The 19,733-nt window shown below is 43.5% G+C and overlaps 1 protein-coding gene across 2 annotated transcripts; it reads left to right on the forward strand.

Annotated features, from left to right (window-relative positions):
* The first annotated feature begins 85 nt into the window (after positions 1-85).
* LYPLA1 (lysophospholipase 1) lies at positions 86-17,554 on the forward strand. 2 transcript variants are annotated; one of them, XM_086336963.1, is made up of 9 exons: positions 86-179; positions 1,175-1,206; positions 6,274-6,339; positions 7,852-7,899; positions 9,653-9,723; positions 10,695-10,768; positions 12,679-12,780; positions 13,743-13,919; positions 15,793-17,554. In XM_086336963.1, exons 1-9 carry the CDS (start codon positions 111-113, stop codon positions 15,844-15,846), a joined length of 693 nt encoding a protein of 230 aa, XP_086193089.1. In that variant the 5' UTR covers positions 86-110; the 3' UTR covers positions 15,847-17,554. The 2 variants fall into 2 exon arrangements, with proteins under 2 accessions (XP_086193089.1, XP_086193090.1); XM_086336964.1 differs by lacking the exon at positions 12,679-12,780.
* The last annotated feature ends 2,179 nt before the right edge of the window (positions 17,555-19,733 follow it).

A 19,733-nucleotide genomic window follows, 5' to 3' on the forward strand; every position in this document is an offset into this window, starting at 1 on the left:
CCGGAGCGCGCGCCCGTGGGCGGGCCCGACTCGCCGCTCGCACGCCCTTGGGCCCGGCCGGGCGCCCGCTCCGCCTTCCGCTTCCGACGCGCGGCCGCTGGAGCCGGTGTATGTGCGGCAATAACATGTCGGCTCCGCTGCCCGCCATCGTGCCTGCCGCCCGTAAGGCCACCGCCGCGGTGAGTGCGGGCGCGGGCGCGCGCCGGGGCGCCCGCGGGCCGGGGGGAGGGGGCAGGACGCCCGGCCGGTGGGTCGGGTGCGGTCGGGCGGGGGTGATAGGCGCCGCCTGGCCCGGCTATGTGCGGAGGGCGCGGGGTCACGGCGAACTGGAGGCTGTTTTCCCACCCTCGAGCTCCCATCCCCTTCCTGAGCCTCCGGCCCCGTGTACCCATTCTGAGCTCCTAGCCCAGATCTCCGTGTCCCCATCCTGAGCCCGTGCCCCGATCCCCTTGTACCCAATCCTGAGTCCCTAGTCCCGATCCACTTGTCCCCATCCTGAACCTCCAGCCCGAACCCCCATCCCATCCTGAGTCCCCCGCCCACATCCAGAGTCCCCTACCCGCGCCCCGGCCCCGGGACCTCCCTCCCCGCCCCCTCCCCGCCAGGCACCCCACTCCTAGGCCCCTATGTGAGCCGACGGCGCCCCAGCCCCAGGCAGCTCTGGAGCAGGTTTCTGCCTGTCTGTGGATGGGAAAGGCCTTAGCCCCCAGGAACAGGACTTTATTTTCGCACCTCACACCCCTCATCTCAGAGTTTGAAGGTTTAGTGTCGTTTTCGGTCAGGGGTGCCACTCCTTAGGAAACTTGTGCGTGAGGATCTCAAACTTTTACCCCGGGAAGCTCCTTTTTTGTGATGGAAAAATTCTACCGTGTAGGTGAGACTCTCACGGTCTGACCTGAAAGAGACAACTGTGTTCTGTAGAATGTGATCGTTTACCCAGAAGCATGTCTAACTGGAACCTCAAGAAGTGCTAAAACCCCACGTAAGTTATCTGAGGAGCTGCAAAGAGAGAAGTTAAGTATTTTTGCCGCTTCAGCGAGGTCTGTGGAGATAATTAACTTGCTGAAGGCGGTGTTCTGTGACTCCTGGTATCCAGCTTAACCAGAGCCCGGGGCTGTGACATTCTGGTGGTTTCTTGGGGGTATTAATCAGTCATTGCTCTCTTCTCTTCTAGGTGATCTTCCTTCATGGATTGGGAGACACAGGGTAGGTACCATCCTTAGTACCCTGATGAACGAGGTCATGCACCCCTACACAAGCAAGAATTCACTGTTGAAGAACTCTAGGATTGTATAAAAAAGACTGCTAGTCATATTTCTTACACTTGGGTCATGAGATAGAATCCTTTCTTTTTTGATTCCCAGCCCCACCCCCTGCAGTTTCCCCCATCCTCTTAATTTGTCATGCATCAACTCGTGTTTCTGGAACATATTAAAACTGCAAACTCCTCCTTGAGTTGCCATGGGTACTGGATGCCAGAGTTGGGAGGTATGTTTGTAGAGCCTGCACTTGAGAACTTTGCGGAGGTGAAATTTCAGGGCAGCTTGAGAAGAACTGGTGGATTTTGTTTAGTGAGATACTAGCAATGTGAGTGTTCTGAGTGAAATCTTAGATGTTCTGTTCAAAAATCAGTTGAAGGGCAGAGGATGCAGTTTAAAGATTTGTTCGGAGGCTTATCAGACACGTGGCTTTAGCCCTGTGGTTTATCTGTCACTCAGCTTTTCTCTGTATTGAGAGCTTTTTGGGGGGGGGAAGCCGGGGAGCTATGCCAGATCTTAGTTGCGGCGACCCGGGATCTTTGTTGCAGTGTGCAAGATCTTCCTTGCTGCATGAGGATCTAATTCCCTGAGCAGAGCTCGAACCCAGGCCCCCTGCATTAAGAGCTCAAAGTCAACCCCTGGACCACCAGAGAAGTCCTGAGGGGTTTTTAAAATTTAAATCCATGATTATCTGTTTGAAATGTCAGTCAAATTGTTGTTATAAAATTTTTGTTAAAAAATTACAAAATTGGAGGGAAAGTGAAACAAATAAATTTTGATAAAGGAGCCAAGACACTATTGAGTCTTTACAAGGAGGCACTGGGCTAGAATTAGATTAAGTCTTAAATCCTTTTAGGCCCCCCAAGTGGAGGTCCATGCCTTACATGGAGTTATGTATGGGAAGGGTTATAGGACTTTATGGTCAACACGTAGTTCTATGAAAAAGAAAGACTTGTTTTCCTATTTATTTATCCGTCTATCTATCTAATCCAGAGGTTTTTAGAGAAGCCCTGTTTTATTACCTGACAGACAGAGAGCATCTTGGTCCCCTGCAACTTTCCCAATAAAGAGCTTTGAGGCCTGAAGAATCAGGGCAAGAGAAAAAAGCTTCATTTGGAGGAAGGTTCTGTGTGGACCCCAGTGTAGCCAGATACTTTAGACAGAAGTTAAGAGTGAGATGGTGATGAAAATGACCACCGTGAGATTATAAAGGCTGAGAGCAGCTGTGACATCTTGACTAAGAGTGAAGTTTATATAAAAAAATTAGAGGTCTCAGTGGTGGGGTGGCACCAAAGAAAGCTGACATTTAACTGGTTGCATTAACACATGAGAAAATTCAGCAGCAGCCTATCTGACAAATGGTAATTCAGTGTTTAAGATAGTTTTTGGAGAACTGAGGTTCTTTTGTCAGGTTGACTTCAGGGTGAAGAGGATTAAGCAATTCAGTTTGTTGCTATAAAAATGGGCAGCTTTCTTTTTTTTTTTGGTTAAGGTTCTTTTTTGCAGGGCCAGCCAAGGTGTGCTGTCTTAACTTGGATCTAGCAGTCTATATCCTGTAGATTCCTCATGAAAAGTGTTTGGTGGTCAAATGAGATTGGGAGACCCTGTGTAATTCCATATTTTCTCAATTCCCATATGTCATTTTCCCCACATTTTATGTTTCTGAGATTGGTATTCATCTTTTTTTTTTTTTTTTTTTTGGTATTCATCTTACATGTGTTTATTGTGGTGGTGATTTTTTTTTTTTTATAAAAAGATTTTTTTTAGTGGTGCCACTTAGATTATATCTTAGTGTCAAAGGAATATGATATGGCTTATTCTCCCTTTGAAGCTTTACTGTGTGGGCACTAGCGTGTTTAAAGCTCTGAAAAGTTCTGCAAGAAACACATCTGACCACATGTTGCTCTGCATAACTTGTATAATAAAATGTGTTCGTCCACACTATATTGCCTGAGATCAGTTTTCCTTCCAAAATAAAGATAGCTTTTGTTATGATTATGGAAGTGTTACATTTGTCTTGTAAAAAAAAATTCAGATTCAAATATATTTGAGAAGAGAATGAAACCAGTTGAAATCCTACAACCCAAAAGATAAATACTTTTGAGAGTATTAAAAAAATTTTTTTTAAATACTTTTAAAGGTATAGAAGAGTTGCAAGAATAAAGGGGCTTCCCAGGTGACTCAGTGGTAACTGAGTGACTCAGTGGTGACTCAGTCAGGAGTCAGTGATTCCTGACTCCACCTACCAGGAGAGGAGACTGGTTCTGTCCCTGGTCTGAAAGATCCCCTGCAGGAGGAAATGGCTATCCACTCTAGTATGCTTGCTGGGATAATCCCATGGACAGAGAGGAGCCTTGTGGACTCCAGTCCATAGGGATGCAAAGAGTTGGACACGACTGAGTGAGCAGACTGAGTGAGCATATGCTAGAGTAAAACAGATTCCTCGATTCCTTCTACTCAGATTCACTGAGCTCTATCTAACATGTTACTGTGTTTGCCTAAACTTGGAAAAGTTGCCAGTACCATGATTCTTTACTTCCCAACTTTAGCACTTACCTCCTAAACACGAGCAGAGTCTCCTGTATAACCACAGAACAGTATCTGATTCAGGAAGTTTAGCACTTCTTTAATGTTCTTATCGGTCTACCCTGTTACCTAACAGACCTTGGCAGCTGCCCCAGTAATGTCCTTTGTAGTAATCCTCTCCGCTTGCCCTTCGGTCCCTGCCGCACTGCCCTGAGCAGCTGCAACGTTCGAGTCTCTTTTAATCTGGGACAGTCCCTCTGCTCCTCTCTGGTGTTCTGGATGTTTACCTTTCTGCATGGATGGGACTGGTCCCCCGTTTAGGTTTGTGTGGCACTTCCTCACATGGCAGTTCAGCCCCGTTCATTGCTTCATGCTGGAAGCCAGATGGGGTCCTCTGTCCCGTTACTCATGCTGCCCCAGGCCACTCGGTGAAGGTGGTCTCTTCCATTGGGGCTTTGCCGCCGCTGTGTTTTCCCTGTGTGGTAAGCGCAAGTCATGGGGAGGTGCTTTTAGATGATGCAAATCGTACAGCGGACTTTGACCCAGGGCTTTTTCCATGGGTGATTCTCACTGGAGGCAGGTGTTACTGTGATGTGGTTCTCTTAACTGCCACTCCCCTTGCATTTTTGGCTTGACCCTCCTCACTTCTGTCATGTGGACTCATAGAATCACTTAACAGATTACGTTCCATCATTATCTTTGTGTAAAATTTTAGCTGCTTCTATTAAAATAACTTCACATTTACATAAAAGTTACAGAAGTAGTATCCAGAGGTCCTTTTTCCCTTCACTCAGATTGCCCAGTTGTTAACATTTCTCATACATTCAAGAATAAAGTTGCAGGCTTGTTGCCTCATTACTCCACAGAGCTGCAGTGTGTTTTGCAAGCAGAAGGCACGACCGTGTGACTACAGTATACCCATCGGTCAGGCTGTTCGTGTTGACCCGAAGCTCCCGTCAAACCCACCGTCCACAGTCACATCCCCCTCCTTTGACCAGCAGTGTCCTTTGTGGGTCCAGATCACAAGTGAGCTGGTCAGGTTGAGCTGTCAAATCTCCTGAGGCTCCTTCAATCTGGATCGGTCCATCTTCTTAGCTTTGGTGACCTGGACCCTTCTCCCTGACGAACCAGTTCCTGGGTGGGGTGGCCCTCAGTCTGGTTTATGTGACTTCTCACTGGGTTGATTTTTGTGCCTCTGATGATGATTTTATGTTTCACTACCTGGTTAAGATAGTGTCTACAAGTGTCTCCAGAATAAATTAGTATAATTGCACTTAAAAAGTATTTGGTGGGTAGATGCTATGATTTCATAAAAATGTCCATTTTTCACCTCTGGATTTAGCATCCATTAATGATTGCTGTCTGCATCTGTTATTGTGATGGTTGCCAAATAGTGATCTTCTAAAACATTCCTTCATTCTGTGTGTATTCACTGACAGTCTACAGTATCGGTTTCAGCCCTCTCTGTGTTTGCCTTTTCAGTGAGGTTTCTGTGTCCTTAACACTTTTGGGGAAGGTGGATTAAAATAGAGAAGTAGTTAACAGAAAAGCAGTTAACATTTATTTCAAAACCATTTTATCCAAAAAAGGCTTACGTTACTTTTATTTTACCCTTTAGTAGAGGTAATGGGGCTTCCCTGGTGGCTCAGTGGTAAAGAATCTGCCTGCAATGCAGGAGCCACAGGAGATGTGGGTTCGATCCCTGGGTCTGGAAGATCCCCTGGAGGAGGGCATGGCAACCCACTCGAGTATTCTTGCCTGGAGAATCCCATGGACAGAGGAGCCTGGCAGGCCACAGTCCATAGGGTCATAAAGAGCTGGACACAACCTGAGCACACAGAGGTAACATGTAGAAAGTACCAGGTGTAATGTCAAGTGTGTAAGTAAGTAGGGAGCTGTGTGTTTGTAGTGTGATCCCACTCTTGTTAAATCTGTGTTTACCTCTCCGGTGATAGCATGCAGAACTTGGAAAAAATATGTAAAAAGATTAACTTTATTTCTGGCTGGAAGGATTTTGATGACGTTTATATTTTTCTAGTTTTTCTCTTACTCCGTTTTGAACATGTGTCCACATTTGCACAAAGAGTGAATGTTAGAGTTGTTTTATTTTTGATTGGTATAGTAGCAAAAGAGAGATAGCAGACAGTTGCTTTACCCCTGTGAGAGTTTTTTCTTCGTATAAAATGAATTATATCATCTGTCTTGGGTATTTTGGTAGGCATATGGTTGGGAGATTATAGAGCTTAAAAAAATACACTTTGTAGATTTGAAAGCCCAATGAAGTATATGAAAGAGAAAACACTGTTTCTCTAGGAACCATTAGAGAGTTTCTCACGGTAAAGCTGAAATCACACGCTTTGGGTTATTTCTAGGTTGGCAATGATTTTTTAAGGGGTTAAAATTTACCCTTACAAATGTAAGTAACTATTTATTCTGTTACCAACTAACGGGACTAAAACAGTATCTAATGGCGTTACTTCTCCACCAGGCATGGATGGGCAGAAGCCTTTGCCGGAATCAGAAGCGCCCACATCAAATACATCTGCCCGCATGCGTAAGTGTTTCCAGTTTTCAGGCTTTCGATTTGGAATCCAGAGAAGAAGAAGCATGATAGCTTTACTTTTCCAGAAATGCGTTTGTATATGTTCAGCTTCAAACTAAAGATTAGTAAGTTCTTTAAAACATAAATGTGACCTGGTTACCTTGAATTTTTCTTCCTTTTTTTTTTTAATTGAGAAATTTAAAATAATGCTACTTTGGAGATCAATTGAACTCACAGCAGCCAGAAAAATTCCTGTAGATACACAGATACCTGTTAAGCTCTGAGGATATCCATGAGCTGTCTCTGAAGGGGATTTACCTGTCAGGTTTGTGACTACCTTGAAAACCCTTTCAAATTCCATCAATTAGAGACAGTATGATGCAGCACAAAGAGAACACATACTTTGGAGTCTGTTAGATTTGGCTTTGAATCCTGAAAATATTTGTAGGTGTCCAAAAGATACTAGTAAGTTTTGAGCAAATTCAGAAAGTCCCTGAGATGAGCAGGTCTTAGATCAGAGGGTGCTGAGGAGTGGTAGCCGTGGAGAAGCCGGTGGGATGATACGAGTGCTGACGGGTCAGTAGTTCAGCCTCGGAAGTGGTCATAGCAGCAGAGTCGATAAATACGAAAGAGGAAGAGTATCTGAGACTAGGTAAGAAAAGGTTCCCTCCTCTTCTTATCCTGTAGCACAGGCTTCATCTTCATCTTAACCGTTGTCAGCGACAGCCACATACTGTGGCCAGGGTTGCCGTGTGCTTCTTAATGACTCAGGCCAGAGGCAGAATTCTTGATGCTGTTGGAATTCCTGCTCTATTGTTACTGGCCCCCAGACTGAATTTGGTGTAAACCTATCTTTGAACCTAGGGAAGCAAGTTTATGTTCTCAAGGAAATTTGCTAAGATTTTGTGACATCTCAGGTGGACTTGTTTCTCAAGTAAGGAGCATGGTGGTGAGATGCAGTTAGAGTGTGTCTGTTCTTCTCTCCTTTGGTACCTGGCTGCAGGCGGGTGTCCGACATTGTCAGCACAGAACTGAGTTGGGTATAATGGACACTCAGGCAAAGCTTATGTTTCCCTTACTTATTTAGAGGTCTTGTAAGCAGGTAAGAACTAGAAAATCAGCACACATGTCATTGAGCTTATGGGAATTGACATCACCTTTTCTGTGCAGTAAATTGCTTGCATCCCTTGCCCCCTGCTTAGCCAGTCTCAGACATTTCCAGCCATGTTGGCCACTGTTTTCTTTCTCACGTCTGGTCTGAAAGCATCAAGTAAAGGTGTTGATAAAGAAAGATATTTGTTTGCCACTTTAGTCCATCCCAGTGGCTGCTTTTGTCTCAAGAACCATTTGGAGAGTGTGGAGCACAGAGTTGTACAGGTGTGCGTGCAGCTAAGCAGATCATCTGTTTAAAATTGCACACTGGATGTTGTGTGAGCCTCAAGTAATTATCTGCAACAGATGGTGTTGACTAGGTTCTGTGCTTTGGTGTATTATTCTTGTTTTTCTTTTTTCTTCCCCATGTAGACCGGTTATGCCTGTAACATTAAATATGAACATGGCCATGCCATCATGGTAAGTAAGACTTCACTAATTTACTAACAACTTTTTACTTATACTTAGGGGGTTTTTTTGGTAAGTTTTTCTTTTTTTTGTTTTTGTTTAATCAAAATTGCTTTTGCATACATCAATTTTTAATGAACTGTCTTTAAGTTGCAAAGTTCTAAAGTGAAATGGTTCTCATGACTTAGGTTCAGGGGTAAACTGAAGGAGCTGCGACAGCAGGTAGAGAAAGAGGAGTGAGTGGGTGGGTAGAAATGCTGCAGAGTGTCCCTCACCACTTGACACGCCTCTGCTGACTGCCGTGACCAGATGGGGCGTCCACCTCCCACCTCGGCTTGGCAAGCTGGCGGGTGTGTGGGGAGACCACTTCCTGATGAGCCCTCTGGAGGTCTACAGGGTGCCAGGCGTTCCCTGTGTGCTTCACAGTCGCTCCTTTGTTCTCTGAGCCACGTCCAGGCCATGCGTTCCTCCTGCTGCTCTGAGAGCCCTGCCCTCAGGTCTGCTCAGAAATGACAACTCCGACCCCCGGGTCCTGTTTTCCTTTTTCCTCCGGCTCCTGCTGACGTCTTACCTTTCCCGTGACTTGGGGATCCGATGTCCGTGGCCCGTTCACAGCCTTGAGTGGCTGTTGCTTCCAGGACTCTTCTCTTCCCGCTGACCTTTTCCTCTCTCAGCCTCAGGCACCCACATCTCCCCTGGGCTCTGCCACCTGGAGCTGCCCCATCTCTGAAGGCACTTAGCTCAGACCTAACCAGCAGGCATACTTGTTCCTACTTGTTTGCTCCCCTGTCTCCACACTCCTGTCAGGACATCGTGGGGACTCCAGTGTGTTGCCACCTTATCCTCTGCTTGTCCCCACCCCTTCTAACCCACCTGAACGTTCATCTGTGTCTATGGGAGATTCCTTGGCGACTCTCACAGGTTCCTGCCCACGGTGGCCTCTGATTCTTCTCTCTTCCTTCTCTGACAGAATCCCTGTCTGACACCAAGACTTCCACCTCATGTAGCTCCTGACCGTAGTCTGAACGCATAGTGGACAGCGGGGCAGACCCAGATTCAGGGTCGAGTGGTGACAGGCTCTGCAGACTTTGGTGGAGGCGGCCCGAGGGCCTTGTGCAGCAGGCGTAGGCCTTGCGTGCGAGGTGCCACGCTGGTGCAGGGATCTCCAGCCAGTAGACTTAGGATGACTAGGAGGGAAGTGAGGAGATGGCTTCTATTCAGGTGTCTCAAGGGCTGAAGATTCCTCCCCATGTGTCAGGTTAGACTAGGTCATTCTGCAGGTGTTTCTAACTTTAAATTATGTGACAGTGACTTTCTAATAGCATCTGCGTCTACTTAGTGCAAAAGGAACTCACAGGATGTCATATTCACACATTTAAGTTGACTGTTTGGCCTGCAGAGACAGTTGTTGTTATTTAGTCATTAAGTTGTATCTGACTCTTTGCAATTCCATAGACTGTAGCCCACCAGGGTCTCCTGTCCTTGGAATTCTCCAGGCAAGAATGCTGGAGTGGGGTACCATGCCCTTCTTCAGGGGATCTTCCTGATCCAGGGATCAAACCCACGTGTCCTGTGTCTCCTGCATTGGCATGTGGATTCTTTACCATCTGAGCTATCTGGGAAGCCCAGAAGCAGTTTAGTTTGAATTTAATGTTCTAGAGAATATTTCTGGTTAGCCTTTTTTCTCTGAAGTTATCATCTTCTTATCAAAGGTAGATATTCTTAGAATCAAACAATTCTTTTAGGACTTTGCTTTGTTTTCCAGGTTTGACATTATTGGGCTTTCGCCAGATTCACTGGAGGATGAAACTGGAATTAAACAGGCAGCAGAAAATGGTAAGTAAAGAAAGTTTTATAGTAGATTCGGTTGTTGTATTGCTGTTGATGAAAACTATGCAGCTGTCTAAACTCAGGTGGTGGCACTATGCCACTCTTTTCTGATCACTCTTACCTTGTTGGACTGTTAATTATGGTCCATGAAGATGAGGTGGATGGGGAAGAATGGCGTTTTATCAAACTTAAATGCTGTCAGATGCATCATTTTGCTTTCATTGATGTAGGCAAACAGAAAGTCACAGAATATCTCATACTTGTGGCCAGTTAAATTTGGAAATTTTCATCTTACAAAGGTGAAACTCTTACATATATATATCAAAAGTGAAAGGAGATAAATTTGTAAAAAGGAGCAGTTATTCTCATAGTATTATAAAGAAAAATGGAATTATAGGGAGTTACCGAGTAATATAGTTAGTGATATGTGTTGAAATATTTTGCGGAAACAAAAGAATTCATCTGTTTCCCCCCCCTCCCACATTATTTACTGGCTATAGGGATAATTAATACTGTGTTTGGGGTTTTAAAATAATAAGGTAAATTATTCAAGCACTGTAAATCACAACCCACGTAAAGTACTTAACTATCTACAATTTTAAAGTAACAGCTTTTAGGTACAAATGCCTGGGGTTCATTGGAGAGAAAGAACTATAGAATGTATATGAGCAGAATGGACCGTGGATAAAGGAATATTCATATCCCTCCACACTGATGAGAGAAAAAACTGCTTTATAGATCATGTGACAAATAACTGAACAGTTTAAGCAGTGCCTACAAAATTGAGTTCTTAAAAATACATCCTAATTTTGTATTTTAAAAGAGTGCTTCAAGTTTTTCACTTGTTTTGACCTTTAATACACTGATACAATTTAAATAGGAAAAAATTAATAATGGAAAAGCACATCAGTGGACTTATCTTTGAAAGTACTGGTAATTTAATTTTTGGTGATTTTATTTTTTTATGTTATTTTTAGTTAAAGCTTTGATAGATCAAGAGGTGAAGAACGGCATTCCTTCTAACAGAATTATTTTGGGAGGATTTTCTCAGGTAAGATAAAAGTTTGGGTGGTGTGTCATCAGTGTATTTGTCTAGAAGTCCTGATCCTTTTTTTATGGGAGTCCTGTTTTTAGAAGATGTTACAGAATATGATGTACTCCTTACCTTTAATGCTGAATTAAGTTTGATTGGACTGGGAAGTTCTTCTTTTCTAGTTTTCTCTCTCAGTGATAGGCTTCACTCTATAGATTACGACTTGAAAGTCAGTTTATTTAAGGAAATCAATTGGAGCCTGGAATGTGTTTTTCTTGAGTAACCACAGCGCACACGTAGCTGTATCTGTTAATAGTGTGTGCACCTCTAGATAAAACTGCTGAAACACGGGTATGCGGCCCTGTCCCAGGAGGAGATGACTGATGGGAAATAAGGTCAAAGAGAAAAATCCCTTCCTTCTTTTTCTCACAAATTCCCAGCGGTCGAGCCCCACGAACCCCCTGGAATCCGAGTCGGGTGGGATCAGAGTAGGGGCCCCGACAAAGGGGACCTAGCTGGGGGGCTGCTGCAGCCACTTGCTGACCACTCCTGCATCTGTGCTGGTCCCAAGGTCAGGGGTGCTTCAGCCGCACCCTGTTTGAGGATCCCTCTGTGGTTTCCATTCTGGAGTAGATGGTTCTGGTGAGGGGAGCCAAGTCAGTCTTGGTGATGTCATTCTGTCCTCTTTTTTCTTGTCATGCAGAAAAGGTTTTAGATAAAAGTGTATGGTGTTTACTTTTGGCATCTTTCTTCTCTTCCTGTACTTTTTCTTCCACCTGCGGTACTTTTTCTACAGTTACAACATACTGGCATTTACATCTTCATTTCAGCTCATCACCTGTTTGCCATGTCACCCCCCACCCCCCAAACTGCTCTCACTGCCAATCTGTAAATTCTCCAAGGCAACAGTTTAGCGTCCAGACGACCTGAATTAGGGCAGTATCGGAATTATGGAATCATTTAGAAGTTAGAATTCAATGGAAACATAGGTTGTTGATATGATACAGTAAAAAGACATGCTGTTGATGTGATATTTGTTGGAAGTCACGGGTAATGTACATTGTAGTGCACACACTGTGACATACATGTGGTTATAGGAATGAACACTTGGTTCAGACAGGAGTCTGCCAATGAGATTCGTTGATTAGAGCAGGCAGAAACTAAATCCTAACACCTTAGGCAAGAAAGAGTAAGTTACGAGTCTGGGGTCACATCCCAGAAGCCAGCGATGAGAATGAAGCCAGGCTCCCGGAGGCAGCTCGGCCTCAGGTGCTCTCCCCCTGCATCTGCCCGTCGGCCTCACTTGCCTCGCCATCTGTGGTTGGCCTCTGCTTCCTCTCGCTTTTCCCATTCTTGAGCTTACGTGTTACAGTTCCAGCCACACAGAGCTTGACAGTCACCGAATTTCTCAGATGAGAAAGGCTCTCATATCCTTGTGTGGCCCTGGAAGCTGTGGGCCAGAGTGAATGCAGGCTCCAGGCCTGGGCGGGGGGGTTGTGAGCTGCCGGCCAGTGCTCCCAAGGTGTCCCTCCAGACAGTCTTTATCATCCTGAATTCTTGTTTTGGAAAGTAATACCAGTTTAAGACCAGATTTGATTTTCTACCCAAGACTTTGCAAAGAAGATAGTGACTATAAATTGGACTAACCCTCAAGCATTGTCAGGGCAGCCATGAACTCTGCTGTTCAAACTGCATCTTGGCTGGTTGGGGCGTCACTGGAGTCTCATGACTGCCTTCAAGGTGGAGAGTCAAGTCCTGGAGGACGTGCTGCTGGGGGGTGCGTGTGTTTCTACCAGTTTGCCTAATTTCATTAGATGTCAGCCATTCAGTGTGACTTTTTTTCTAACAGATGGTATTGATAACAAGAATCACCCCCACTGCTCTTGGCAGCAGATCCGCCCCACTGACTCTGCCTGTTGTCTCTCCAGGGAGGAGCTTTATCTCTGTACACGGCTCTGACCACACAGCAGAAGCTGGCCGGGGTCACCGCTCTCAGCTGCTGGCTGCCACTGCGGGCTTCGTTTCCACAGGTGTCTGACGCATGCGTGCAGCGGGGCATTGCTGAGCTCTGAGGTGGCAGATATTGTTGAGAACAGCCTCATATTAGCTTATTAGGACTTCCCTGGTGGCTCAGACGGTAAAGCGTCTGTCTACAATGCGGGAGACCTGGGTTTGATCCCTGGGTTGGGAAGATTAAATTTTTAGGGCGGTTTTAGGGTCACAACAAATTGAGCTGAAAGTACAGAAAGTATCTGTTTGCTTTGTGATGTATTTATTTAGACTTTATCTGCACACTACACTGCCTTTACTGTGGATTGCAGAAAATGGAAGAAATGAGTGAGTCCTTAAAACAAGAAAGAAAGAAGTCCCTGCTGGCATGAATTCTATATTTGATGTCTTTGGTACACTGTAAGATTTATATCAAAAATTAGGGCTATTTTTAATACATAGAAATAATGTTTTTGGAATGCTCAGTATGCTCACTGCTTAATAGCAGAATTTTGCCAGAGAATGTAGTTTTTAAATACTCAACATGTAAAGCAGTACATAGTACACATGAAGGATAAGGATATTTTCAAATTCATCTTTAAATCTAGTGTTTTCTTTTTTCCTTGTCACTATATAGTAACTCTTTGGTGTCTCACACATAGTGTTGTTTATTAACCTTCTTATTTAAATCAAGTAAGAGCTGAGAAGAACATGATTCAGCTAAAACATACTGAGTCCAGACACTGGACATATGACTAGGATACAATGTGCTTTGAGGAACTGATTCATTAGGAGAACATTTAATACAAGCAGGGTGATCCTATGTCCTTTAAATGAAGAGGTGGAGGGCACAGGGATGGAGGGAGTTTCATTTCTGTGGCCAGATGTCACCTGTGATGTAAGAACATGCTGTATGATACGTGCCTGTTCTCTGGTTGTACGCGCCTGACACAGTGCGCCACCCCTTTGAGTGAATAACACAGTTCTGTCGTGTTGTCTGCAGGGCCCTATCGGTGGCGTGAATAGAGACATTTCTATTCTTCAGTGCCATGGGGACCTGGATCCTCTAGTCCCCCTGATGTTCGGTTCTCTCACTGCTGAGAAGCTGAAGACATTGGTGAATCCAGCCAATGTGACCTTCAGAACCTACGCAGGCATGATGCACAGTTCATGTCAACAGGTAAACGACAGGAAGCAGCAATGACAGGCATACCTCTGCAACTTTTTGCATGTGATATTTTTAGGATAAATAACATTTGATGGCTTGGGGGTTTAAAAGAAGTTAATGAATGAATTCATATTGAACCATAGGTTAGTAGGACTTAGATCAAAGTTTATTTCATTTAATTCAACATTCATTCATCAACTTCCCACTTGCAAACATTGTATGTAATTCAAGGACAAAAAACATTCCTTTATTAAAATCTAAAGTGCTGCTGCTGCTAAGTCGCTTCAGTCGTGTCCGACTCTGTGCGACCCCATAGACGGCAGCCCACCAGGCTCCCCCGTCCCTGGGATTCTCCAGGCAAGAACATTGGAGTGGGTTGCCATTTCCTTCTCCAATGCATGAAAGTGAAAAGTGAAAGTGAAGTCGCTTAGTTGTGTCCGACTCCTAGCGACCCCATGGACTTCAGCCCACCAGGCTCCTCCATCCATTGGATTTTCCAGGCAAGAGTACTGGAGTGGGTTGCCATTGCCTTCTCCGAAAATCTAAAGTAGATTAACTCAAACGAGAATTTTTAATAGGGGAGAAGGGTATATATCCAAGTGACTATATAGCGAGCAGACTGTGATGTATGTTACGTTAAAAGTTTTTTAAAAGTTCTCTGAAAACCTGAGAAGGGTGATTGCTTGTTAAGAATGAAGGACGTCAGGATAGTTTCAGAGGCTCTAAAAACTAAAAACTGACTGCTCAGCACCAAGGCAGTCCAAGTTAACATTGTTTGCACCTGTCAGCCTGGCTAAATCATGTGCTTTAAGGGCAGAGAAGGCAAGTAGTAAAATTTATCCAGAAGGATGGGGGACGTAGGACTCTAGGTGTGACTGAGAAGGCAGTTGAACCCCTGATGACGTATCAGATTTGGCAAGGCCGGCAGCCAGATCCCAGGAGGGAGGGGCTGCAGGTCCAAACCAGTGGTCCTCACAGCAGGCATCCCGTCACAGGTGCCCCAAGGTTAGCACACACACACCCAAGCCAGGACCGCAAACGCAGTACCTCTGGGTCAGCACACTGAAGACTCGGGGGTGCACCTGGGCACCAGTGTTTGTGTGGAGGGGACCTGTGCACCAAATGGGAGGACAGTGGATGGACAGCTTGGGGCACAAAGTGCGAGGCGGTGGGGCTGGAGGAGGGGGCATCGCAGGGACCTTTGGGACCACAGAGGATGTACAATAGGCTGGAGGTGATACTGGTGAAGGGTCTCTGCATGCTGGGGTGTGGACCTGTGAGGTCAGACACCAGGGGTAACAGCAGGGAGCCTGTTCTGGGGCAGTGATAAGGTGGAGCTACAGGCAGGAGGCATGGAGCCATGTCCTCGGGGATGGGCTCGCTTCCACGGCTCTCCAGGCCTGTTTTGGGCACCTGCCCTCCCTCCTTCAGGTGGCTGGTTGTGTGTGATTCCTCATGAAGGCACAGCATGTTTGGTGCTGCTGGTATAGCGTCATTGTTTTAGTGGGGGTGTGTTAGAAGCTGGGCACTGACGCTTAGTTGACAATAGTTGTGTGTGTGTACCATGTCTTCTCCAGGTGGTTATTGTCACTTCTCAACCGCCCTTCCCCCTGACCCCCGGTGGAACAAAGTGCATACCATTTTCCTGGGACTTCATAACACCAGGGCAGTCATTAAATGTATTAATACAATCATCACTATCATCGTAGGAAGTATTCCCAGATTTCTGTTGGTGCTTCATTTCTCTGTCACCACTTTTATGTAATTGTAGTAAAACTGTGGTTTCACCTTATCTGTGCACACCATGGATTTAGTTAGCGGAATTTAGTGGGGATTTCATTTCTGATTTGTGTAACTGCTTATCAGACCTCTTTATTCCAAACAGGAAATGATGGACATCAAGCAGTTCATTGATAAGCTCCTACCTCCTGTTGACTGACGCCACCAAGAGGCCTTGTGTAGAAGTGCACACCAGCATCGTCCAGTGGAGCACACACTTCTTCCTGTGCCCGACCTTGAAACCTCTAATGTTTGCAGTGTTAAAACGTTTTGCAAATATACACCAATGACACAGACTAAATAAATCTCCTCGTGGGAAATGTATGATCTTTGACATTTCTCTATATGTATTTGTATGATATGATCCAGGATATACTAGTATTAAAATAGATGAAGCAGCTAGCTTCTTTCTCCCAAATGTAATTCAGCAAAATCATAAAATACTGCAACTGGACTTTTTTTTACTACATCACTTGAAAATTACTAGTATGCTTAATGAAACCTTGTTCAGGTGTAAATGAGCAGTTAAGACATAAAGGGTTTATACGTGCTGTGACTTAGGACTATGGACACATCCCTAAATTACATAGTCACCATTGCAGTATCCGTATTTTTATATGTGTTCTTATATACTTAATGATTATAATATTAAGAATGAGGTGTTATTACAATATTCCTTATTAAGAGGGATAATGCTTCTAAGTGTCCATAAAGAGTAATATTGCTCTCTAGAATTAATGGCCCTTTTATTTTGGGGACCAGGTTTTTCTTTGCTGAATATAATTTCTGTTCTATTTAATATTCTTTTCTCCTCTCTAGAAATATGTTCTTTCTTCTTTTTATCCTTCATAAAAGACCAAATATTGCCTCCTTGCCATGGACACCCACAGTCAATATATGCTGTAATTTGACATTCTGAATCACAGACTTGGTGGAGTAAAAATGTATTGATACTTATAGAAAGAAACCTGACATCCCTTCAGAGTTTGTACACTACTTCCTAAACTGGAGTTTAGTCCACATTTTGGACCTGCAGAGTTACTAGAATCTTCAGTGCAGGTAATGAAAATAATTCTGTGGTTGTATTTTCCTGTAATTAACTGAAAAGAATAGTTCATATTCTAGTATGTTCTGGAATATTTAAAACAGATCTTAAAAACTGTAATCTCAAAGATGATTTGCTCTGAGGTGATTCTCCTCATAGCATAGAATTTACTTATTCTGCACATATGTTTGAAACCGACTGCTGTAGGAAATGAACAATCCTTTCAAAAATTTTGCTTTACTCTTCTCTGCCAACAGACTCATTTAAAATTTTCACTGTAGTCAAATGATCTTTTTAAGTTAGCTTTTGTGCAAATGTAAAAATAGCAATTATTTGATTTTAAATAATCAGATTTTTCAAATTATTGGTTAAAATTACTTGAAAATAAATTTATGGGTAACAAAAGTTAGTCAGAACTCAATACATGTGGTGTAGTTACCACACAGTTTAATACATACCAAAAATGTACACTTGATATTTCTGAACTGGTCATTTTTCTGCTGTATTCCAGCTGACTAGGACAGTATTAGGATGGCATCTTCATAAATGGGTGCTATTTGATGATGGAAATGACTTGGTATGGACTACACAGAGCATATGAATAATGAAGCCATATGTTTATGTCTGGATTCACAGTTTTTAAACAATCATTTACTAAGTCATTTTGCTTTACCTTAAGAATATAAACTGTTGTTTCACTGACACAAATCAGCAAGATCTAACTTATGGCAAGAAATATTCCATTGAAATGCTGTGCTGTAACGTGGGAAAATGTAAATCTTTTTCACGGTTTCTATCAATGTGAAATAAAATTGAATTCTGACTTTGCTGTGACTGGCTCTTTGGAATATCTTTGACTTTTGAATTTGCCTTGGAATGGCTGTACGGAAAAGGAGGAAGACAATGATGCAGTCACAGGAATATAGGTGGAGAGAGCAGATTGATGGTGGAGTGGAGTCAAGTGGGAGCCAGTGTTAATGCGCTAAAAAAATCTCCAGTTTGATCTTAAGGGTTCCTGGCTTACTGAAGTTTTCTGTGGTGTCTCCTTCTGTCTTCTCCTTTCAAATAGTTTAACGGGATTTTAAAATTAGTGTCATAAATCAGTTATCCAAGTGGTTTTTTTCTCCTTTTATTTCACTGCTGATTTCTTTCTTTTTCCCTGTAAAGGAATCCTGTCTGCCTTTTAAACAGTCCTTTGGCTTTTGATTTTGAATCAAGTGACCAGCTCACCTTTTTGTGAGGCTGCTTGTTCCATTTGAGGGTGGCCTTCCTGCTTAAGAGAGTTCTGTGCTGAAATCTTGCCTCCAGCTTTAGCTCTTTCTTAGATTTATCCTCCACAGCAGCGGCTTAATTCATGTGATAACCTTTGATTTCACCATCCTTTTGAAACTCTTGGTTCAAAAATAGATGTGGTCCAAGCATGGTTTTAAGTCTATCTACAGATAACAACAGTGTCTTACTAAAACTTAAGTACTTAATCCATTCCAGGCAGGCACTGTACTAGGCATTTTATATCCTTTACTCATATAGTCCTCACATCAACCTTATCTTCATTTTCCAGAAGAGGAAATATACTTGGAGAGATGAAGTGTTTGCCCATGGTCCCAGAGTTGATATATGTAGAAGCCAGGGTTCAAAATGATGTGTTTTTCTTACCCTGTAGTCCCCTGCCATGTTCTGTGCCCCAGGGACGTAATTTAAATGCTTCTAAACATTAAAAATGCAAACTTGCAGAAGCACAACATAAACACTTAAGTGAGAAATCTTCATGGAGAAGGATTATTTATGATGGTATTTATGATGGGGTAAAATACCTGAAACAACCGCATGTGGAATAAAAGTGGCCCAGCTAAATAAATTACTCTTCACCTGTACAATGGATTGTTACACAGCTGTTAAAACAAAAAGAATTAATTCGGGAAAGATTCAGAATACATTACTGATGAAGAAATGTGAAACACAAAGGGGTGGAGAAAATAACACCCATATATTTCACTTGGCTAGGATTTGCATGAAAAAAAAGAAACCCATATGTGAGAAGGATGTGAAGAATCTGATAAAACAGGTTACACAGCATGACTGGGGCAGGGATGAAGCCGGTAAGGACAGGAGGGGGAGCAGGCCAGGCTTGGATATACTTTATTCTTCAGATTTTTTTTATTGTGGTTAAATATAACAAAATTTACCATTTAAACCACTTTCAAAGTATACAGTTCAGTAGCATGTGCAACCATCACCACCGTGCTTCCCAAACTGAAACCCCACACTCCTTGAGTTTGAATTGTAATATATGACCTACAAAAAATACTCAAATAGATGAGTTAAAATGCATATTAAACACAGAAGACTTGTACGCATGAAACTGTGTATGAAAGAAACTCATTAGAAGAAATTCGAAGGACCAAAAGGAAGGGTGAGAGACTAGAAAAGCAAAATGAAGAGGTCCAACCTAAAGTTTCATGGAAGTTGCGGAGCACAGAATGGCAGAGAAGCAACACTTGAAGATAAAATGACTTGACATTTTTCCAGACTTCAGGAAAGGTAAGAAATCTTAGATTCAGGAAGCAACATGAGTTACTAACAGAAGAAACAAAACTAAGGCTCTAGGGTCTTCCCTTGTGGTCCAGTGGTTAAGAATCCGCCTTTCAATGCAGGGGATATGGGTTCCATCCCTGGGCAGGGAGCTGAGATCCCACATGACACGCGGCCTGACTGTGTGCCACAACCAAGACCCAATGGAGCCAAAAAAGAAAAAAAATGAATTAAAAAAAACCCAAAGTCTCTAAAGAGACATTTCATGGTGAGGAGCAAAACTGAATACCATAGAAAAAGGTTCCTTTTTTTTTTAGAAAAAGATCTTAACAGCAAACAGAGCCTACTTGAAGAGTTGCACATCACACTTAACAAAAACACCACCAGAGGTCAGAGGATAAAGGAATAACGTAAAAGTGGAAGAGAAAGAATAACTGATAAACTTAGAGGTGAACTCATTTTGAAGTGAG

Source organism: Bos grunniens, chromosome 14 (assembly GCF_055505025.1).
Source record: "Bos grunniens cultivar Pamir isolate PY7600 chromosome 14, Bosgru_T2T1.0, whole genome shotgun sequence".
Lineage (NCBI taxonomy): Eukaryota > Metazoa > Chordata > Mammalia > Artiodactyla > Bovidae > Bos > Bos grunniens.